Below are 24,065 nucleotides of genomic sequence, written 5' to 3'. Positions count from 1 at the left end.
TCGGTGAGAAATCTAAGGGTAGAGGGGTTACATTACAAAAAAAAGAAGGAACTTTTGTAAAAAAATTAAAATAAGCAAAAGTTGGGAAGAGGACTCTGCGGACTACATGATGAGTAAGATTTATGTATTCTAGATTTAATATAATTCTTAAAAAATATATCTTATAGATTGTATTTTTTTAGAGTGCATCTACTAGACCTTAATGAATGTCTGGCATTATTCAATCGCTGGCGATAGAAAGCGTGCGGATGGAACAGTTCTGAGGAGCAACACCTGAAAAACCGCAAGAGCCACAAGATGAGATTTCACCTGCGTTTTCAACTGTGCATTTTAATGATCGGTTTTCGTTTCGATGTAGCTGCAACATCAGTGGTAGCAGCAACAGCAGCAACGGATGCCGATGCAACTGCAACTGCTCTCCATTTATTTGATCCCCATAGCACTAAACCGCATGCTCGCCCAATTGCAGTTTCCATTTTCCAATTGCGCCAAATCAAGTCGTAAAAATATTCATCTGGGCAAATCGTTTTCTAATGGTCTGTCATTTTAATTAAAGTCGACTTAGTATGCCACTGGCATACTGGCACTACTATTCCCCATACACAAGACTTCCTTCGTTCGCACTAGAAATTGCTCATACGCCCCATTTGCTGTTAGCTTTTTTTTGTGCAGACTCGTGTGTGCGTTTCTGCATCTGGAGAGAGCAGTTTTGATTGACATTTCCTAATGCCTCAATGCAATGACTTTCTAAGGATACTAAAAATCGAAATAAAATGCAAATAAGTTTCACCTTGGCCTTTTATAAAAGAAATAGGAACGTTACGATTCCTTCGTCGAAAAACTATACATGAAAATAAGAACAGCAGACCTCCCGAAAGCCTTGGTCTAATGAATTTACGATCTGTCTTGGCTCTTTCTCAGGCAATTGCTTCCCGTTCGCCATTTGGCCATTTGAGGTCTTCATTGCGGGCTTCCAACAATTGCTGTTGGGCTTCCCAGTTCTTGGCTTTCAGCTTCCATCTCCTGATCCAGCAATAGCCATGGTGCATGTCAGTGGGTTGGTTTGAGGCCAACTGCTACTTACGACTGCCCGACGACTGGCCATAATATGTAATTTCAATGATTTGCATACAAAACACTTTTCACCAAACCCAAATGAAAGAGCCAGCAATCGAGAGCTCCATGGCTGTAGAGAACTCTACATAGAGCTCCAGAAGATCGGCGAAGCCAGGCCAGGGAATTGGCATGGACAAACAAACACGTTAAATACTTCCGCGTTCGCGTTGCTCCGATGTGGATTGGCAATGGGAATGGCTATAGGGATGGGTTGGGGTTTGGCAGTGGCATGAGGATGAGGATGGGGTTGGAGACTCCACCCTTTCTCTTGCCCACTTCTGGCTCTCAAAAAAATATTCATATTTGTCACGAAGCCAAATTCTCAAACAAGGCTACACCTAGAAAAATCCAAAAATAGTTAATAGAATGGAAAGGATAAGTTTGCAGTTTAAAGATTCATTTAAGGATTAAATACTTTTGTTTTTCTTGGACTATTGATTAGCCTTACCCTGGTTTTCTGACTGTGTATGTAGAGCCTAGTCCAGGGAATGGGGCTGCTGTCATGTGGCCCAAGCCAAGCCCAGTTCCTGGACACCAGAATGGGGCCAACCTAATGGGGGACGCTGTCCGGGCAGCTGCGTGCGATTCTGCGAAAGTCGAAAAATTATAATAACCAGTTTGGTCTGCTATTTTTTTTTTGTGTTATTTTATTTTTTCGTTTTCTGCCAAAACCTTCGTTCAATGACCCGAAAGGGATAGGGCCCGAAGATGGGCTGGAATATGACCAGAAAAGAATCATTGAAAGGCAACTACCCGGCGGGTTCTCCGATTCAACGATTCTGCGGCGAAAGTTGATCGGGAAAAATGAGATGGAGAGCGATCCCCGAAAAGTAAAAAGCAAAAAAAATATCTGCAAGCTCGGCGCAAAAGCAACCTTCATTTAGATTTAACGAGATATTGGACAGAAGTTGGTAAAAAGGTACGGCGGGCAATGGGACCGGACCGCCTTTCCTTTGGCACATGGCCGCAAAACTGCAATAAACCAAAATGCCGTCAGTGGCCCAAAACTGAACAAACAGCAGCAGAATGTATTTTTTTTGGCTTTGGTTTTAGTTTTGGTTTTTTTTTATTTGGGGCTCTTGTGTGTGTCTTCTGTTGAAGAAAAATTCCAAAAGCAAATCCATTTTGTTCCGACTTTCATTTTGGAGCGGCAAGCGGTGCACAGTTTGAAGACAATTGTATAAATGAAAGTTTAAGATCTCCGGCGGCAACTGTTTTTCGGGAGGGGAGGCGGCCTGCATACATACATATGTGTTTGTAGGGCAGCCCCAGACGGAGATCATATAGAGAGGAGGCAGGGGCGTGGCAGCCGCAACAGGTACACTCGAGATCAATAGCAACAGCAGCAGCAGCAGCAACAACTATGAAAGACCTGGCACGTGTTGCCCCGAGAGCAAAGCAAAAGCACTTTTTCAATTGTTCGCCACTCGGCGATGATCGTGGAAATGATAATGATGCCACTGCCGATATTGCTACTGCTTCTTGTTGTTGTTGTTGTTGCTGATGGTGTTGCTGCCACTGCCACTGCCACAACAACTACTGATGATGATGAACATTTCTCCGGTGCAGTGTCTTCGACTTTGCTACGATTTCGATTTACTTTTGCTTTTCATTGTTCCTAATGCGATGATGGAGTAGCCGGACTGCCGGCATTTTTCGAAGCATTAATAACAATTTTATGGTTTTCAACACAAAATAGAGTCAAAGCCCACCAGCGGAAATTTTTCTATCGGCCGTTTCTTGGAAATCCCTTCAAATATTTGCACAAACTCAGCATTATATAACGTAATGGTTTTTCGCGTAATTTTTGGCAAATTGTGAAAATAATTGTGGGAGCTTAGAGGTTTAGTTTCATTATTAAACAATATCATTTAAGCTTAAAATAGGTATTCCCTTACAGAAGGTTAAAGACTTTCCTTAAGTTTTTTTTTTTGGTTTACAAACATAATCTCTCTGTCACTTCCTCAATCTTTAATTGATTGATTCTGTGGTCTCTGGGTTCCATTGCTCCCGCCCAAAGAATTAAGAAAGCAACCGTGGACAATCAGTATCAATTATGATCAGGTTCCCATACAAACCCATCCACATCTATATTCTCAAATTATATGTGATTTCGATTCGGTACAATCAACTCTATATTCTTTTTTCCCTTTTTTTTTGGCGAAGGAGGGTGCTCTGCTTCCGGTGCTTGAAATAAATCTTCAAATTAAGATGCTTCCAGAAAATGCTCCAAAATCGAAGCAATTTTTTAGTTTTTGCCTTGGAGAGAATGAGAAAAACAAAGAGGGCACAGATATAAAATTGAATGTGAAATCAAAAACGATCAAAAGCGTTTTGAAGTGACCACTTGGCACAATATGCGATGTCTACACCCAGCTTTAGTTATTCTTCTCAGAGCGTGGGTGGTAACTAAAGTTTGTTTTAATAAATTAATGAATAAATTGTACCATAAAAAAGACTTAGTTTATACCTTTTTTCATGCTGTTTTTTCTATTCATTTTTGGAATATTTTTTAGCTCATACTTTTTAGTCCACCCTCTGATTAAATCTGAAAATCTGACAGCAGGCAAACAGTTTGTTTAAAATGAACTCAAATGCGAAAATTACACCCCAAGCGACCAATTTAAAACCATTAAATTATAATTTTAAACTTTAAAGAGCTCGAACGACTTAAGGAGAGGGCAGTCACAGCATTATTCAATTAGGGAAGACGCATTTGTATAGTTTTTTCGGTTTCAGGCAAATGGAGTGCGTTGAATCCGACCATTCCATCCATCTACCATCCCATCTCGTATCCCCATTCATTGCCCCACACACTCGGGAAATTATTCTTAACATTTCGCAAGCCGATTTCAGTTGCTTTATTTTACTTATTGCGGTTGCAACACGATTTCAAGACTTTAACAGGCGGAAGTCGGTAAACAAAATAGTTACTACAGGTGGTCTTCTTTAAAATGGATGGTGAGTCCTTTTTTATAAAGGATTTCTTCGATAAGGTGTTCATAAACTTAATTATGGTTTAGACAGGTATGTATGTTCGATTTTATAAGAATTATGATAGATATGATAATTATCAACCATTTTTAAGATATGTATTAGCTGATTAATTGATTATACCTACCTTAAATATATATTATATTTTATATAGTATATATTTTATATAGTATATAATATCTTAATCTGTGTTTATAATAAAGACTGTAAAACAAAACGGTTTAATTTCGATGCAAGTGCAGTGGCTGGACAAGCTGGGCAGCTGAGGTTCAGATCCCGATCCCAATCCCCATTACCCATTCCCGATTCCCGAGTGTAGGTGTTCAAACGATTCGCCGTTTATCTCTCTTAATCTAAGCCTGGTCCTGAGCCTTCGCACTCTCCCGCAGACCTGACACTCATAATTGAAGAAACAAATAAAGCAGATCTGGCAGAGCCGAGCGCATGTGCAGCAGCGGTCACATTTGCATATGAAGCAGCAACATCACCATCTGCAGCAGCAACACCACCAACAGCAACAATATGAGGCAGCTGAGACGTCGGCACTTGTCGTGTCTAAGAAAGCTTCGCTGACTTTGCCTTGACTTTGAGTCTTCCGAAGAAACCAAAAGAAGCCGAAGAAAGCTTTCGACGTCGACGCCGCTGCCCATGTAACCGCTTCGTGTTGTTGTTGCTGTTGGTGTTGCTGCTGCGGCTGATGTTGCTGCTGCTGCTGTAGCTGCTGCTGCTGGTTCTTTAAGTCCGTGGATGGCTGGCTCCTCTTCAGTTCGTGGCTGACCATCGTTACGTGCGGACGTGCCCAGCTCAGCTCAGCTCATCTCCGAGTGATGTGGCTGCACTTAGCTATCCATTAACTAAAATTCACAAAAATATATTTCCTCAAAACTGACAAAAAGTGTCGCGTCGCGTGTGTTTTACAAAAAATAATTATAAATACCTAAACGGTAGCTAACAAATTTTATTAAAACATAAAATTATACCAACCGGAAGAAAAGGAAATAATAATAATAATAATGGCCATCAGATCCTGGCCGACAAGCAAGGATTGCTAGTTTGGATTGAATTTTTGGATTTAGTTTTGGAATTGGACTAAGGCGCGGCCATCGGATCGGTGGTGTGTGATTTCTGTTCTCTTCCACTCTTCATCCACACACAAACAAAACGCCGAGCTTAAGGAAAACAAACAAACAAACCGAAAAGCCAAGCAACCGACCAACAAACAAACAGCAAGCGGCCGCCAGATAGACAAACATACATGGGAAGGCAGTCAAGTGAAGACAGTTCTCCTCTTAGTCCCAGTCCGCAGTCCGCAATCCTCAGTTCTCAGTCCGCAGTCCGCGGTCCCCAATCCCCAATCCCGAAACCCCCATGCCCCCAAACCCCAATCCCCCAAAGACCCCATGTCGCCGTGTCTCTCCTGTCCTGTTTACTGGAGATGCGGTTGGAGATGCAGTTGCAGTTTGCAGTGCCACTGCCACTGCCAGATGCAGATGCACCCAAAGCCAGTCCAGCTTCAGATGCAGTTGCACAAACTCACACACACATGAAAAAAATATATCATTTTGATCGGGGAATGCGAAATTTCCGGATTCCAAACATTTTACACCTTTTTTCGTTATTAATAACTTTGTAATATCCACCCATTGGCATGTGAAGTATGCCTGGATGATTTTCTAATTGATGTGGTAGGAATCGAGCTTTTGTAGCTTCACTGTGATTTATGATTTATGTAGTTTATGATTTTATAAAAAAAAATTTTCTTTTTAAAAGTGTCAGCATATTTTACCAAAATATTTAATAGATAGACTAATAGTCTTACTTTTCAAAATTTCTTCTACATTGCCATTGTTTTGGAATATATAGTTTTGAAAAATTTTCCTCTGTGCAAAACTCAACCACACATGTTAGGTGGTGCTTTGGTGGTTCTTGCCGCCATATTGGGTGCATAACGGTGCAAGAATCGCGCTGCTTTTTACCTTGTGTCTGAGTGTCTCGGTCGGAGATTCAACCAGAGCCGAGCCAAGCCACAGCCTGGGCTTAAGTTTTGTGTCTAAGTCGGAGTGGGTTCTGTGTGTGCATGTGCATTGATGACGACCCAGCGACCGATAGACGCAAGCGCAAAAACCGCAAACAAAAACTACTACAAAAAAAAAGAATAACTAATATAAAAATAAAAACGTACCATAGACTCTGAGTCCAACCCAAAGCCGCAATCTTTACGACTGCCAGCCCAACACTTTGCACATGCTGCCGATCGATAGCGGAAAATCAGTATCTCCCCCAGCTGACTGGGTCAAAAAATTGAGCCGGTCAATTGCCCGGACACGCCCCTTAAGACAGTAACTCTAAGACAGAACTGGCCCCTTGGCTAATCAAAAGCAAATAAGCACAAAGAACTTTGGCGATGGAAGGAATTTAATAATAATAAATTAGAATAGTTGTTTAAAACCATTGCTAAAGCTTATAGTTTTCTTAATAAAGACTTTAGGAAGAGTCTCTCTCAATTTATATATTTTAAATAATTTCCAGACCCACATACATATTAAGATTTTTTTAAGTGCATTGACTTGTTCTCAGGCCATCTCACCTTAGACCAATTTAAATCGAACTCTTAAGCCCTTCTTCATTGTCAGCTCGAGTTTCCCTTCCCTTTTTTTTCTCATTTTTTATTAAGTTATAAAAATGCTGGAGTTAGTAGATGTTTTATATAAGCCTTTTCTTCTTTCTCAGCCGCCTAACGGTAATGCCCTAGAGCGCCACATTCTCAATTCTCAAGACACAGACCCAGACCAAGACCAAGACGAAGACCCAGACCCAGTCTTGAATCTTGGGCCCAGACTCATGCATTGCAATAAAATGAAATTTTATAACAGCGAGGCAGCGGCAGTGGCAGAGACAGAGGCAACAAAAACGTTACCCAAATTCCGAATAAAAAAATAAAAAAATAACAAGACACAAAAAAAAAAAGGAAAGAAAACAGAGCAAGCTAGCGAGCGAGCGAGAGGCAGAGACAGACAAAGGTCGTCACAGCAAGTGAAAATAGCAAAAAGACAAAAAAAAAGTGGGCAGCCAAAGAAAAAAAAAAACATAAACGGAATACGTTTTAGGGCTTAGACAGCGGCGCGTTGGCTCAGGTGCTTCAGGTGTTAATTTCCCATTTTCGGATTTCCAGATTTTCAGATTTTCGGCTTTTTGGCTTTTCGGTCAGTTTCCGAGTTCGTTGCCTAAGTCATTCGTTTTTAAAGTGGAGCGACAGCCGAGCCGCTCGAATGCGCCCATTGAATGCGAATGAGGGGCGTGTGAGCCGCAAGCCGGCCGGTTTGCTTTTAACCACAGCAACTGCAAAATAATAAAACACAAATTATTATTATTATTTCCCTTTTTTTTACGTTGGTTTTCTTACTGGGGCGCATTTCCTTTGGCCCACAAACTCACAACAAAAAAAATGAAAAGAAAAAACGTTTTCGTTCCGTTTTTGACCCCCAGAGTTCAAAGTTTAAGTCAAGTCTAGCCTCTCAAAAACCCGTAACTCCTTTCCACAGCACAAAACATATATTAACGACTGCAACGAGAGGAATAACAACAGCAACACAGCAACTTGGCAACAAAAAAAAAACCTTTTGGCAGGAAAGCACCAGAAAAAAAACAACAAAAACCAGAGGAAAATACCGAAATCCACCAAAAACATACAAAAGCAGGGAAAAGACGACAGAGAAAAGCCTTCCCAGGGCAGCTTCTTGGAGCTTTAGAAGCGGCATTGCTGCCGAAAGCAGCAACAGCAGCAGCAACATCAACAATCGAAACATCAGCAACCAAATCGAGAAAGCAACCTGCGATCGCAATGCTCAATGGAAATACTTTTACGGTTAAGCGGCTCTTAGCGGTAAGTAAAGCCCCATCTTTCAATACCCCCGAATCATCAATCCGACAATCCATCCAACCTCCCCCATTCAAAAGTCATTTGGGGCGTTGCCAATTCAAATTGCTCCAAAAAAGTCAAAAAGACTAGAGCTAGAAACAGAAACAGCGGCAATAGTTGCTGCCAAAAAGTAAATGTTTGTCACCTGGTCAGCACGCTGGCCCATTGTTGAGCACTTTTTCGCTTTCTTAAACAAAAGTTCCATTTTTTGGCACAATTTATATTTATGATGGCTTTTTATTTTTCGTTGTTGCCTGGCGTGGGCTGATCGTGGGCCGCTTTTCACTTCGAATGGCGTGAACTGGGGAGCGTGTATGCCTTTAAAGAGCTGTGAAGTCGGCCATTGGGTCAAATTGTAGCTGATAGATGGATAGGCAGGCGTCGAAGATCATGCCGGAGAAGTCGGGGACCCGGCTGGGGGTCGCACTTCTACTGCCGCTGAGTAATGTGGGCAAATTAATCTAATAAAAGGTGGGAGTTTTTCCCTTTTGAAATCTTGGCAAAGCAAAAAATCACCATCACAAGATGGAGCATTAAGTTTAGTGAATTATTTGCTTCATAAAATTTCATTGCCCGGCACTTAATCATTATTACTGCGGGAAGAGTCATTATGGCAGTGGCTATGGGAACTAGTTTGCCTATTAATAGATGCTTCTATTGAATCTCTGGGCTATATGTGGATTCCAGGAAGAAACTAAAAAAGAAAGGAAGTTTGAGCTAATCATACTATTAATTTATTTTATGAAAAAAGTTTTTTTATTAGAAGTTTTTTAAAAATTTGTTATTAAACATACAAGGAGGTTCATAAATTTCTAGATATCTTTATTGATTTATATTTTCCCATCTTATATTTTCTATTATTTATACCTCTCGGCTAATTGAATCTAAGCCTGGCCATAACCTATTCGCCGAGGGCTGCCGGGAAAGAAAATTTCTTGGCCAACAAACAATTTATCCATTTTGATGTTGTTTGTTATTATTTTCCACAGGCCGCTGCCCTCGGCCGGCCCATTCAACCCATTTCAAGCTCAAGCTCAAGATGAAGCCAGAACGGACACGGGGCACCTGGGCACTCCTGCATTTGGTCGCCCGGTTAAAGGTCAGCAGACGGTCTGGCGCCGGACGATCATTAAAAAAGTACAAAAGTAATTTGTAAAACACGAAAAATTATTTACTTTTTTTTTTTTTGCCCGATGCTGCTGATGCTGCAACGGCTGCTCTGGCTTGCTGTTCTTTTACGATTCTAAATTACAATGACTGCAGCTCTTGGCCAGAAAATGCCACTGCAACGGGTCTTCATTAGCACAGAGAGATGCCGTAGATGCCGTCCAATCTGTAGAAATTCTCCAGTCTGGCCGTAAACCCCAAAAACAAAAAAATAAATAAGCCGAGTCAGTTCGCCCCGGTTGATGAATGGTGTTTTGGCAGCTCCATAGCTCTAAAGACCATCTGCAGGCAACATTTTGCCAAGATAGTTTTTAAACTTTTTGTTTGTTTTTGTTTTTTGCGGCTTGTGTGCATTTGGAAGACAAATGACCGGGCGGAGGATTACAAATAGCCGGGTGGACATGGCCTGACGGTTATTAGCCTCCTTCTTTACTCTTCCTGCAACCAAAAAAAAAACAAACTCCTCCTTCCTCCTTGAACTCTAGCTTGGAAAAACCCTTTTAAAAAGTAAACAGAAATAAGCCAACATTAACTTACTACTTGGCCTTTATTTATTGGGTCAAATCAAAGCCACACACATACACACAGACTCACTCTTAATGGTCAACAGCCATTCTCCATTCCATGAGTATCTTGTATCTGTATCTCGTGCTCAAAAGCCACTCGAAAGCGTAATTAAACAATTTCTTCCCTGTTTATTGACATTTTATTGATGCCGTTTGTTGAGTGGAGTTTGAACGGTTTCATTTCGTTTGTGGTGCCACAATCTTCTCGATACTTTTCCCCATTCGATTCGAGAGATCTTGTTTGTATTGTTGTTGCTCTCCAAGATACTGCGGTACCTCCGGCTCTGAATGGAAATGGAAATGGTTTGAGGGTTTGCTTTGGGCCATGAGTGTTGTTTTGACTAGACAAGCATCGAATGAGTAGCGAAATGATCTCGAAACCCATAGAAGAAACACCTCTGAATGGGGATTACAGATGTAGTTTATTTATTTACTTTTATTTGAACAGTTCTTAAAGTGCATTGAGTTTGCTATTCACAAAAAAAACACAACATCAATTAGAGTTGGATTTTGTATCTCTAATTAAGAAGAATTTCGAAAGTGATAATATTTTTGGTTTTGTGAACAATTTATTTCAGAGATTCATCCTGTAATTGCCAAACTTTCTTGGCGAAAATTTTCACATGACCATTTATCACAATCAAGGCAACAAAATGTGACTTGCAATGCCAACAAAGTTGCCTTCCACCAAACGATCCTAACTGTTGTTTTAATGTCTTAACTTGTACAATTTGCCAAAGAGATTTAAGCCAACTCCATGGTCCGGGTGGCTTGTCTTGCGTGACTGTGGAATTGGAATCCAAATCGCAGAGTTCTTACCAATTAGCCGGGACTTGGGGAATACCCCAGACTAACTTTATGTAATCATTGGTTTTAATGCGTTAACAAATTCAAGCCAAAAGCCCCTGAAGGTGGGGGAGTTAGTACCGTTTCGCCATATGCAAAAGGCCAGAACGACTACAAAAAAGAAGTCGAAAACCCAGTTGTTTCGGTTAGATAATACCAAAGGCATAGTCGGAGTCAGAGTCAGAGTCAGGGCCGTAATTAATGGCGTGTGGCGCTCATTCGCGATGAGCAGAAAGTACATTGCACTCTCTGGGATATGTATCTGTATCTGTAACTGGGCTGGCCGCAAAATTCAGTTTATTTATTAGCCAGTTCTAACTGCAAAAAAGCGAGAAGGAGAGCCCCAACATACCCAAAAACATACACGAACAGCACTTGGCAGTGATTTTTCCGTTCGTTTTTCTTAGCTTTTTGTTCTTGTGTTTTTTTTTTTTTTTAATTATAGATCCTACTACTGCTCCACCTTGAGAGGTTTGGGCGTGTGTGTTCGGTGTTCAGGCAACTGTTAATTTTGTCTTACAACTCCGGCTGGGGGTATCGTTATCGTGGTAGCATCTGATATAACATTAACTGTGTCTGCGTCAAACTAAAAACCAAAAAGCCCGCGTCGAGATACCAAGATACATAGATACATCGGTTAGGTAGCTGTAAGATACACTTACACACATCGCACTTCATTCATAAAAGAGCCGCCAGCTCTTGGTATGATCTACTACGATTAACTAAAGATTTTACGGTTTTTATTTCTTTGTCGGACGAACGATGAACGGAGAAAAGATCTCGTGGTCTCGGGCAATTTGTTTGGCATTATAACAAGATCTGGTCAAGACTGTGCCGGCCAATTTGTTGGCTCATTTGGGTTAGGGTCTTATGCCTGATTTAATCATGGCTTATGCAAAGCCAGCTGGATAATTGAAAGAATAAAGTGATGCAATAAATAACAGATCAGATCTCTGTCCGGTTTATCAGAGGAAAAGAGTCTTTAAGTCATTTCTGAGTTTGAAAATGATTAGTGGTTTAATGGGTGCTCTAGTACTCAAAATGCAAATCAGTTTAAATTGAGCTAAGCCATAGGGGGTTTTAGGATTGATTGAGAAGCCAATTTGGGACAACCTCATAAACCCCATAACCCCATTATTTTCAAAACTAAAGCATTACTTTTGATATCTTTGCAGCTGCTGATCATCTTCACAGTCGTGGACGCCAGTCGAGCCCTGGAATTGGGCGACAAGTGCCAGCATGACATGGACTGTACGGATTTCATCAAGGGCAGCAGCTGCTCCGCCCTGGGTTACTGCGAGTGCGCCCCCTACTTCGTCCAGTTGAATTCCAAACGCTGTTTGTCATGTAAGTAGGCAAAGTCAATCTTTGGCTAACCCCAAAAGTGGGAGTACAGAATGTTTGCCGGGCAAACAATGGGCGGAGATATCTGTGTTGTGTGTGTTTGTCCACAAAAGAACCGTTACCTGCACTCAACACAACTCTTTAGCCATTCTCTCTCTCTGGCATTACACAGAAAACAAATATTGGACAATATCTTTTTTTGAAATTTATGAAACTAAAGAATGTGTGATATTTCAAAGGAAATCCTTACATTCTAAAGATCAATACTCTCTAAAATATTCCGTAATTGCCTAAGAGATGGAAGAGATTATCATTATCACTGATTAACCATAATTTTGTACTAATGATGGACATTTTGTGTACTTTTTAACTTGGCCAACAGCCCAGCTACTTGGCGGCGACTGCCAACTGAGCGAACAGTGCTCGATGAAGGTGGCCAACAGCAGTTGCCTGGACGGAGCCTGTCGGTGCGTCGAGGGATTCTTGCAGTTCCGCAAGCACACCTGTCTGGGACGTAAGTATCTGGCAACTGCCACTCCCGGCCAGCTCTTGTGGCCCTAATCCAATGGACAGATTGCATGGCATCCCTCCACACAGACAACACTAGATACATTCTAAATTATATCATTAACATGTTTATGGTGCGGTGTTTGGTGAATTGTACGACAATAAACGAACGACAGCTTACTAATAATCCTCACTCTGATTGCTTATCATTTCTTGTATTCCCTCGGAATGTCACGCAATGCAACTTCACTCTGCCACATTATATTCTTATGATTTTCTTCTCTGATCTGTAGTACTGGTCCTGTTTGTCGTTCGTTAACACTTTTCTGTAGCACTGAGATTTTTCCTTTCTTTAGCCGCTTGACACTGGCAATTAACATGGGCATAACAATAGCATTGCCAATGGAAATAACAATAACAATGAAAATGCCCCAGCCTAACAAGACAATCGTGTCACTAATTATACGCATAATTGGTTAATTTTCCAAGAACTGGCTAACAACCTGGCTAGCAGCCATCCCAGCCACTGCAGAACACGTTAAAATGTAAAATGTAAATGTTTGGCTCCACCACAGCTTCGATCTTTCGACCTGGAACGTTTTTTGTTTGAAGGAGGGCCTGTCTTTGTTTGTTTGTGTTTCGTATCTGTCTGTATTTTTGTTTGTTCGTTTGCCTGTGTTTTTTGTCCAGAGCGATGTGTGAAAGATACACTTCGAGATGCCAGCCCCAAAGCCGAAGATGCAACTACATTTTCCCTGTGGGCAGGGCTCTGGCCTAAAAACCAGTGACTCACTTTAAGTTCTTTTCAAATAAATCAAGTTGGTGGCCAGTGATTCATTCAGTGACTCACTATGGAAATGGCCATTATTTTCTCCTACAAAATTTATAAATTTTTAATTAAATAAGGGAGTGACTTGAGCTTGCGATTAAAAATGTTTTATGGTTTCATAAATCTTAGAACCTCAAAGATTTTAATTTCTGTTAAGAGAAAGTGGTTTTTAATAATGCAATTTTTAATATATACGATTTTAGTTAGTTAGTTTCCAAAATATCTTAATCAAAATCTAAGAAAAAACATCTGCCAGCCCTGAAAAGATACCCATCTGGATTGGAATTCGGTTCACTTCCTTTTGGCACATTGGCGCCAAGTGGCGTTAATCTGATTAGAATGTTGGCTAGAATCGAGAGGCCATATGGCCAAGAGGTTAAGATCTCTCTCTTGTTCTTGGCTCCCCTTAATCCCTTCCTGCAGTCAGGTGGCATTTGTTTGAACACGCCAAAAGCAGAGCAATGAGGCACGATCGTGGACATGTTGCCACTGCAACTGGTGCAGTTCGTGTTATTGGCATTCACCTGATGTGGTTCTACTTTACACAGGAAGAAAAAGAGGTACTTATAGAATAGGTACATTTATTAAAACAATATAATTAAATCAGTTTAAAGTATAACTATTAAAAAAAAGACTTGGATTCTTAAGAGTACTTCTTAGCTTTTAAATCATAGCTTTTTTAAACAGAAATTATAGAAGTATTCTCTTGGTTATATTATCCACCAGTTACCTCCAACTTTCCGACTTAATTATACAACTTAAGAACTCAATATATATGAGCCAGTGGGCGTGGCAGGACAGCTGCTTGAGAGTAAGCTTAATGTTTAATTAAACGTAATTGTAATGACAAAACTCTATAGCCAGAGAGGAGGAGCTGGGTAGGATGGGGAATTCAAATAGAGGCGAGTAGGAATCAGGTGTATCTGTGGCAAGTGCAAGAAGTGGCAACAAGGGGCTGAGGCATTCAGCCAGAGTCATTTATGAGATACTTTCACCAAAAACACAATAAAAGAAAGAGGAGAAGAAGGCGAGTGAGCAAGAGAGCGGTCTGAACCTTTCACCAGACACATCCTGGCAGGGCAGACCATCCTCCCTAGTCCCCCCTCCTGCTGGCTTAGCCTCCCTCCCCATCTGACCTCCCTCTTTCGATTTGTATCTATTGGATCTTGGCTATTTTACATGGCTAATTGCCTCGACTAACGTAATTAAATTGCACTGATTAGCCGCCAATGCAATAGAAAGTTCATGAAAGTCCACTTAGTTCTCAGTGAGAAAGAGACAGAACAACAAAGATAAACAGAGACAGGGGAACAAAATTGTAGAAGAAAGAGTCAAAGATGGATCGCTGGAATTCTCCGTGAAAGAAAAGCCACAAAACTTTTGTATGCAGTTGACAAAAATTTTGCACACATATCTGTTTTTTTTTTTGGGGATTGGCCATTCACTTTATCCTATAGCCATCTCTTTTAGTTTCTCTAGCCTTGTCTCTGTCGCTCCCCCTGTATCCGTCTCTGTCTTTAGCGGGTCAAGTGAAGCAAGTGGTGTGCCAGATTTTGTGAGCTTGTCAGGCTTTCCCTGGCTGGCTAACACACACAGTACCCAGCCACTTGTTCCAGTTTCCCATGCACCTTAACCCATCCGAGCCCAAGCCCATTTCGGGATTGGTTCTTTTGTGGCCATCTTATTCTTAGGCCAGATAAGTTTTGGCCTGGAAGCTTAGCTTAGCTCAGCCGCTCTTAACGAGCCTCCACTCGCACAATGGCCACTTCCTCTCATCGTCGGCGATCTTTATGAGTTATGAGAATCTTTATGCACACATATGACAAGTCCACCAAAGCCATCGAGTTAAGAACTCTACTCTACTCCACTCTCCTCGTTTTACGTGATGCGAGAAAAAGTATGCCAAATATATATGTATATATATATATATATCGCAGATAATGAACCGATAGCCCGGACAACACATGAGGCACACGAACGGACAGAACTGTGGAAGCTGCAACTGTTAGGCCTGATGGAGATGCAAATCTTCGGTATACAATGTTGCAGGAAAAGTGAACAGCTGTGGTGTCGATGAAGTGGAAATACACAGGGGAAAATTTTGGAGATAAAGGCTTTTCTTTTAAAATACAATTATAGCTATTATTTATATTATATAAGGCAGAGGAAATCTCCCAGTCACTCTCGGGAACCTAGCTCACTTTCTTTCAACCTCAACACCTTCACAAAACCAAAAACAGGGAAAATACTTTCCATTGCGACATTTGCTACCAAAAACGGGGAAAAACGTGGAAAAAAAAACGTTAAGAAAACACCTTAAGCAAAGCCACCGAAAAAATTCCATTTCATTTCGCATGACCCACAAACTCAGTCACTCAAACTGTGTTAATTTGCGGCTAGAAACAAAAAAAAAAAGAGAGAAATATACGAAAACTACAAAAAATACTTCTTGAATGGCCATTTCAAACTAAATTGCGCCAAATGCCAAATTGCATGCAAATTATGTGGAACAGGCATTTGGCCAACTTCCGCCTATCCGGCTAAAAAAAAGCGAAAAAATTATAATCGTAATAATAATGAAAGAAAAGCCGTCAAGTAAGCTCGTATTTGCCATTTCCAGAAAATGCAAATAGCTTCAATTAATAAAGTCATCCTCTATGAATTTTGATGCGTTCTATTGTTATTTCGCTTCGGAAAAGGCCTAATGAAAGTTGGCGGCATAAATAGACTTATTATAGCCACAGGAATGCTGCCACAGATGCCAGATATATTTGTATCTATATATATATCTGTATCTGTAGCTGTGCGTGCCAGGCAGTTGACACAGTTTTGCAATTCCGGCCACCGGCGGCGACTTAAACAAAGACAACAAACTAAGGAAGCTGCGATTTAATTTATGCTGATTTCGATGGAAATTATTGTTTATGATGCGAACGAACACCCCGCCGCGCATCCAACAGATACAACAGCAACAAAAAACAGATCCGCTGAGCAATTTTCACACGCGTCGCTCTCGCAGCTCTAGGTGATCTCTTGCAGCCAGATCTCCTCCAGCTAGTTTAGCCGTAATCGAAGTGGGTTAGGTTACCAGTTGCAGTCGTGCAGCAATTCGCATTGCATGCAACCTGTCACACCACCAGCATGGAGGCATAAAGACCTCCGGAGTAAGGCGGCGTGGTTTGGGGCCATTGCTAAGTGGCCGTGGCATTGGCCCCCAGCCGATCGATCATCGTTTTTAGCCGGCACAGAGGCGTCGCCATATGCCCAAAATGGGCAAATATATGTCCAGAGGAAAAAAACAAATATTTTACAGAGATAACAGATAAGGTTTAAAAGTTTGGGAAGTTTAATGATAGTTCAAGAATAGACTTTTGATATCTTTAACTAAATCTTTAAAAATTCCATTGCCATCTATGTAATTTGACATTTTTGTTCTCTGTGTAATCCAACATCTCATGCTGTTATATAAAAGTGAAAGATGAGGCCAACCATCGGGGTCTTGGCCCCCATTCCCGCCTTTTATATCTTCCTGCTGCAAGTTGATTCCATATTGGTGTCAAACTTGCGGCAAGATACGTTTGAGGCACTCGCATTCGGAATAGAAATGGCCATGACAATGACAATCCGAGTCACTGCCAGTGTCATTGGTGGTGCATTCGTTAAGTATACGCCATGATGGCTCCGGACATTGTGGCTCCACGGCTCCAAAGCTCTATAGCTTCGAAATCCAACCGGTTCCCCAAAGGAGCCTTTTGTGAAATGCCGACAGAATGCTTTTGTAGCCGAAATTCCCGCGAGAAAATCAAGTCTTCAGATAAAGGGTATACAGATTTATGATCGCTCAGGTTCAGGCTCAAGCTCAAGCTCAAGCTCAAGAGATACAAATCCAATTGAATCCCACGAGGGGGAAATGAAACTCCAGACACTGCCCAAAGGGCAACTGCAGGTGGCTTGGATTCAACCTAGGCCAGGCTTGGCCAGTGAAATGGTAAATGGCATGTCGCCAGTTGCAAGTTGCTAGCTGCCAGTTGCTAGTTGCAAGTTGCAAGTTTGCTGGCGAAGCCAAAAACGAAACAAGTGAAAACAAGTCCGGAAAGTGGGTCAGAGCTGAGATTCCAGCGGAGGACAGTACGGTGGCAGACACGCAGGTGGCTCAGCTCAGTTGGGTTGCAAGTTTTCAGTTGCAAGTCGCAGTCGCCAGTTATCGGCGAGTGGAATGCTGATGAGGAACGGTAATGGGAATGGGCGACGTCACCGATGTTTTAGCGTCATCCTTGGGTACCATTCTATCTGTTTCATTTGTTCTGTTTCGCTATCTCTGTCTTTCCTATTTTTTTGCACAGAAAATTAAATATTTTGCTTAAATGAAAAATCAACCAAAAGGTGTCTTAAAAGCTTTAATTTAAATGAAGAGCTAGAGTAGAGCTAGTAGTAGAATAGCAGGCCTATAATTTCTTTGGAATTTTATTGGCTGGTAGAATATAGATTTTTTCCCAGTGTATCTGCGTCTTTGCACTTCTCTTTTGGCCATGCGTTGGGGCCTGATGCAGTTGCAGTTGACTTTATTGACGGTTATTAGGCTTGTCGAAGGCGGGCTAATGTTTTGCTGGTGCTGTTGCATCTCCCAGTTGCCTGATTCTTTAGCTTCTCTTCTCGCCCATGTTCTGGTGTGGCTCCTCATGATGATGATGATGAGTTTTTAATATGCATTTGGTGCTTGGAGTTCGGTTTACGGTTAACTTAATAACACATCCAACCCCCGCCCGCCTCTATAATATACACGTACACACACCTTCTGAATCCAGAGCAGGCAAAAAGATCTCACGAGAATTTTTTTTTTCGCAACTTCCAATCCCATAAAACATAAAAAACACAAACCAAACAACACAACCAATAGCTGCCCATCCTGGCGCCGTTTGCTACAGCCACGCCCACTGTCAAATGTTCGATACCCGCACCCATTGTGACTTCCTGATCCCGAATCTCTTCGGACGCTGCCAGTGCACGAGTCCGGCCAAGATGGTGGGTGGTCTGTGTGTCGCCCCAGCTGCGGATCAGGAGGAGCAGGCCGTCGAGAAGGTGGAACTACCAAGCAGCACTACAACCTCAACTACTACAACAACGACGAGGAAGACCACCACCACTACGACAACGACAACTACACCCGCACCCACCACCACAAGAACAACGACCACGACAACTGCTGCTCCCATTCTTCTGGAGGATGAACTACCGGCCAGTGTGGAGGAGCAGTCGCTGGAGGAGGACGACGGTGAGGCCACCAAGCTAAGACCCGAGGTCTCCGAACTGGATAACGGCGAGAAACTGGAGGCCGTGGACATGGCCCACGAGGAAACCGAACTGACGCAACAGCAGTTGCAGGAGGAGGAGCAAAAGCACCAGGAGGAGCAGCAACACCAGGTGGAGGCAGAACAGCAGGTGCCAGAGCAGCAAACCTCTCCGGATGCCACCACTGGAGTCCAGCAGCTACTCACGCCCGCAGACGTGCCCACTGAGAATGCCATTGCTGTGGAGCAAGAAACCGAAGTCGGACCCACCGAGGATTACCCCTACAAGATCGATGAGGAGTATCCCGAGGAGCACGATAACAACAAGCCAGAACTAACCGAAGAGCAGCCAGAACACCAGCCAGAAGAATCACCTGCAGAAGCCGAGGAATTAGAGGCTTCAGGGGGCCAAGAGATCGCCTCATCGCCCATCGTCGACGACACCATGAAATTCGATTATGAAACGCCTGTCGAGGAGCCAGAAAAGGAAAAGGAGGTGTTGCCGCCGACTAATGAGGAGGTGGTGCCCATTGATGCCGAGAGCGAGACCAATGCCGAGGATGCCCCCACTGAGCCCCAGATCCAGACGCAGCAGCTCGGCGACGCGATTGAGGAGGAGGCCGAGCCCGAGACATCCCAGACAGTAGCCGATGAAGAACTGATCCCAGTCGAAACCGAAAGTGTGACGAAGGCAACCGAAGCTCAAGTTGAAGAGGCGGAGCAGTCGGAGGATCTGGCTTCGGGGGATCATGAGTTGGAAGTGGAGCCACCCAAGCCCGAAGAGACACTGAAGATCGAAGAGCCAGCCCAGGTGGCGTCGGAGAGTGAAAGCCAGGCCGTCGAGTTTGTGAAAAAACCAGAGGAGCCACAGTCGGAGCCAGAGCCAGAGACCGAAATAGAAAAAGAAAAGGAGCAGCCGGCAGCAGCTACTGAAGCCGCAGAAGTGGAGCTGCCAGTTGAGGAAGAAGAAACCAAGCCAGAGATGGTGTCTGAAATCGATCAGGCGGAACAAAGCGCCGACATCAAGCCGACAAGTGGCGAAGATGATTTAAATGAAGCCAATCAATTAAATGAAGACCAAGTCACAGAGGCGGCAGCTGAGACGTCTGAGCCGGAGGAGGTGGACGAAGAAAAAGAGCCCGAACAGGTGGTGGAAATCCATCAAGATGCAGATGAAGCCACAACAGAGAAACCAGTCCAGGCTGATGAAGAGGTGGAGTCCGAATCGGATTCAAACGCTGACTTGGAGAAAGAGGAACCGGAGGCGGCGGAGGCAATCACCGAAGCGGAGCACGAACAATTGACATACCCAACAAATGATGATGAATTGGCGCCAGTGGAAAGAGAACCAGAGCTGACCACAGAGGAACCAGAACTCGCTGAGATAACCACAGAGCTGCCAGAAGATCATGATCAAGTGAAAGAGGAGCAGGAGCATGAGCCCGAGAAGGCGGCTGAGGCAGAGGTAGAGAAAGAGATTCCGCAGGTGGAGGAGCAGCCGGTGGAGGAGCCGGAGGAGGAGGAGCAGCAGGTGGAGTCGGAGGAAAATGCAAATGCAATTAAAACGCCTGAAGTGTCGGAAGCAATTGCAGAGCCGCAGGCAGAGAATGAGATCGAAGCCGTGACCGAGAAAGAGATAGATCAAGAGCCACAGACAGAGACAGAAGCGGAGACAGAGACAGAATCAGCTTCAGAGATTGAGGAACAGCAACCTGTAGAGGCAGCTACCGAGAAGATACCAGAAGAAATACCAGAAGTGGAGTCCGCCGATGATGAGGTGTCGGAGGCACACCCTGAGCCCGAAGAGCTGCCAATTAAGAGCGAATCAGATATCGAACCGGAAGCCACCACTGAGGCGGTGATCGTACCAGAATCTCAGCCAGAAACGGAATCTGAGGCACAAAAAGAAGAACAGGCCAGTGAAAGTGTCCAAATTCCGGAGGAGATTGCTGAACAGCACGATGAAGTGGAAGTGGAGAAAACCGAAAACGACAACATCATCCAAGGAGCGGAGCCCAATGAGGAACAAGATGTAATCCCAGAACCAGAGGTAGAGCAATCGCCCTTGCCAGAAGTCCAGGATGACCATGAGACGCTCGAAAAGGTTGAAGATCAGGAACAGACCGAATCCGATTATTCAAACGTTGGACAAGTTCAGGAAGAGGAAACCACTCCTGCCATCGCTGAAGCGGAAGAATCTGACAAAGTGGAGTCCACACTGGCTCCTGAGCTGGTGGAGGCACCCAGTGCCATCGTCAGCGATGAACAGGACGAGGACCAGGATCACCAGAACTTCCATGAAAGCGAAAGCATTGCCGACATTCTCAGCGACCTGATGTTGGAGGGCGACAGCACCGTGCCCCCAGTTCCATTTGGCGAGCAACCAGCCCAGACAGTTCCCATGGTGGAGGCGAACTCCGAGAACGAGGAGGAGCAGCCTCATGGCGCCATTTCCGATCTCCAAGCTGAGGCCGATGAAACCCACGATCATGTGGCAGCTGAGGAGCCAGCGGAACCAACTATTCCTGAACTGTTTGCCGAGGCAGCCAATGATGAGGAGTCGGAGCAAGAGGAGGAGCAGGTGACCCCCGCTCCAGAACAAATTGAGGAAGAAGAGAAGCCAGTTGAACAGGAAGAACATCAAGAGGAGATCCCCAAGGAGGAGGAGCCCGCTAAGGAAGAAGAACCAGCCAAGGAAGAGGAGCCTGCCAATGACGAGGAACCTGCCAAGGACGAGGAACCTGCTAAGGAAGTGGAAACCGAAAGTATTCCCGAAGAAGCCACCACCGAAAAGGTAATTGAATCCGAATCCGAGGACGAACACAGTCTGTTGCCCGAGGAACTGCCCTTCGACTTCGACGATCACTCTGGCGGCATCCGTGTCAATGAATTGGAATCCGATAGCCTGGTCCTGGAATCCACCACCACGATCGATGGTCTACAAGAACTGGAAAGCAACCACATCGAGCCAGTGGATGAGGATGAGGCGCCACAGGCTGCATCCCACAATACAGTTCACGAAGAGGCCACTCCGAATCCTGCGGATATTGTAGAGATCACCACCCAGACCATGCTGGGCTTGGCCAGTCGTGTAACCCTCATGGAGCCAGCTGCTCCCGTTGTGACCACTCTTATGCCCCTGATGACATCCGACGAGCCCACACCGGAGCCCGTTGCTCCTGCTGTCATTGTTCCAGTGAGCAAGCCAGGCTCGGAGCTGCGCAAACGTGTGGATCTGGGTCTGGAGGCGGTGTCCCTGGGTCTGGCCTGCAGCAGTGATCGGCAATGCCAGTTGGCTGATCCCCATACCGTGTGCAATGGACGTGGAGTTTGTGACTGCGCAGCTGGAGGTGATCAAGGAGAGCAGTGCAGTGCTGAAAGAACCGGATGCAGTCCGGGCACCTTCCAGGTGAGTCTTTTAAGCAATCTTAACTGAAGAATGTTTAATAAAATGGTCCTATTCTTTTCCAGTGCCGTTCGAGCGGTGTGTGCATCTCCTGGTTCTTCGTGTGCGACGGACGTGCGGACTGCAACGACGCCTCCGACGAGGAGTGCACCCACAATGCCCGCCTCAACCAGACCTGTCCGACGGAGTCTTTCCGCTGCCAGCGCAGTGGCCGCTGCATCTCCCGGGCGGCCTTGTGCGACGGTCGCCGCCAATGCCCGCATGGCGAGGACGAGCTGGGATGCGACGGCAGCGTGCGGGGCGGCAACGCCTGCCCGGAGCACACTTTCCGCTGCGGCAGCGGCGAATGCCTGCCGGAGTACGAGTACTGCAACGCCATCGTCTCCTGCAAGGACGGCAGCGATGAGCCGCCACACCTGTGCGGATCCCGGGCCATGCCCAACCTGTTCATGCGCCTGATCGAGGCGGGAGGTTTGTTGAGAGGCGGCGAACGGAGGGAGGCGGACGCTTACTGCCCGCACCGCTGCAGCAACGGCCTGTGCCGTTCCACCGCCATCGTCTGCTCCGGAAGGGATGGGTGCGGCGATGGCACCGACGAGCAGACCTGCGCCGTGTGCCGTAAGTTGTTTGTTTTAATATAATTTTTGCAATTAACTATAATTTAATTAAACCCTTTAGGTTGCCCCGCCCCAACTGCTGCCAGCCTGCCCGTTTATCTGGCCCGGCAACGCCCCATGCCCCTGTGGTAGGCGGGACTTGCCACACCACAGATTATGGATCCACCAGGCAGCGCAGACTGACCAAGGATTTGCCAGACTTTGTTTTCCAGGACCCTTCCACAACTCTATCGCTTTACCCAATCCAACCACATTCGAAACGATTTTGCTTAGCATTTAAGTGGATATTTACAATTTTATTTATTTATTTATTATGACTTTAGCTGTGCCCGAGCCACGCCCAATTGCCACCTTGCTATCAAAGGCGGACCAACCCGTTGGGCCCCCTTTGAGCCAGTGATGTTTGTCAATTGAGTGCCACTGGGCGCATCCCTAAGCCACATCCACACGAAAACACTACACAAACCACTCAATTCGCCCCCATTTCGACTATTTATTCTACTCATCCTAATCCATTAAACTATTTATTTATCCCCACAAGAAAACACGAAAAAAACATACAAACAAAAAAAATAATAAGAAACACTCAAAAATGTATCTTCATGTAGCTTAGTTTTATGAAATTTTCTAATTTATTACATAATATTATTGGCCAGGAAAACCAGTAACGATGATGCATTTCTATCGATTAATATTTTGTAAATAAGAGTAAACGTGTTCGTTGTACATGATAAAACCACAATGCCTATAAAGAATCGTAGGTTATATATGTGTAACCTAGCACAGATCCGATCATATCCCTATATAGTTTATTATATGTATGAACGTGCGGGGAGCCCTCGCACACTTTTCTCAAAGTCAAGACGCATCACATTAAAACTAAACGACAAAAAAATAAAACAAAAATGAAATGACAATAAAAAATCTATTTTTAGATAACTATTAAAAAAGTGTTTTTTTTTATTTTATGTGGGTAATTGCAATTATTTTTAAACCGGTGCCGAAAGTGTCGCCCACCTGGTACGATCAGATGCAAGACATGCTACATGGCGATAAAAAAAATTCCAGAAAACATTATCAAAATTCCGCTTCGTGTAACGATTACCCCAAAACGTAGTTTTTTTTTCTTTATATAATATAGGCTTAAATTACATTCTTAAATATTTTACCCAGCAATGCAAACTTCTACAGGAAATGGCTTAATTAACCAATGCATCTAAAACTGTATTTTTTTAAAATTATGTTGCCTACTTTAAGGCTTTCCTTATCAGAATTAATACTAAATATGGATTATAGATTATAATTGTTTGTTTTCGTCACGTAAAATAATCAAAGGAGATAATGCAATGAATGAAAAAATTATACTATCAATTATCAGACATTGATTTAGTATTCCACTAAACCATATCTCCCTTCTAACACCAAATACGCAATCAAAAGATTGTGCAGGGTATAAAAGCTGCTCC

General features: G+C 43.8%; 1 protein-coding gene across 1 annotated transcript; it reads left to right on the top strand.

The window, feature by feature from the left end:
• The first annotated feature begins 7,857 nt into the window (after window positions 1-7,857).
• ImpE1 (Ecdysone-inducible gene E1) lies at window positions 7,858-23,159 on the top strand. The gene is made up of 6 exons (XM_017254374.3): window positions 7,858-7,993; window positions 11,784-11,955; window positions 12,335-12,466; window positions 18,186-21,985; window positions 22,048-22,600; window positions 22,661-23,159. The coding sequence occupies exons 1-6, from the start codon at window positions 7,952-7,954 to the stop codon at window positions 22,729-22,731; spliced, it is 4,770 nt and encodes a 1,589-aa protein (XP_017109863.3). The 5' UTR covers window positions 7,858-7,951; the 3' UTR covers window positions 22,732-23,159.
• The last annotated feature ends 906 nt before the right edge of the window (window positions 23,160-24,065 follow it).

This window comes from Drosophila bipectinata, chromosome 3L (assembly GCF_030179905.1).
Source record: "Drosophila bipectinata strain 14024-0381.07 chromosome 3L, DbipHiC1v2, whole genome shotgun sequence".
Taxonomy (NCBI): domain Eukaryota; kingdom Metazoa; phylum Arthropoda; class Insecta; order Diptera; family Drosophilidae; genus Drosophila; species Drosophila bipectinata.
The sequence above is the reverse complement of the archived record's forward strand: the minus strand, read 5'-3'. Positions and strand labels throughout refer to the sequence as shown.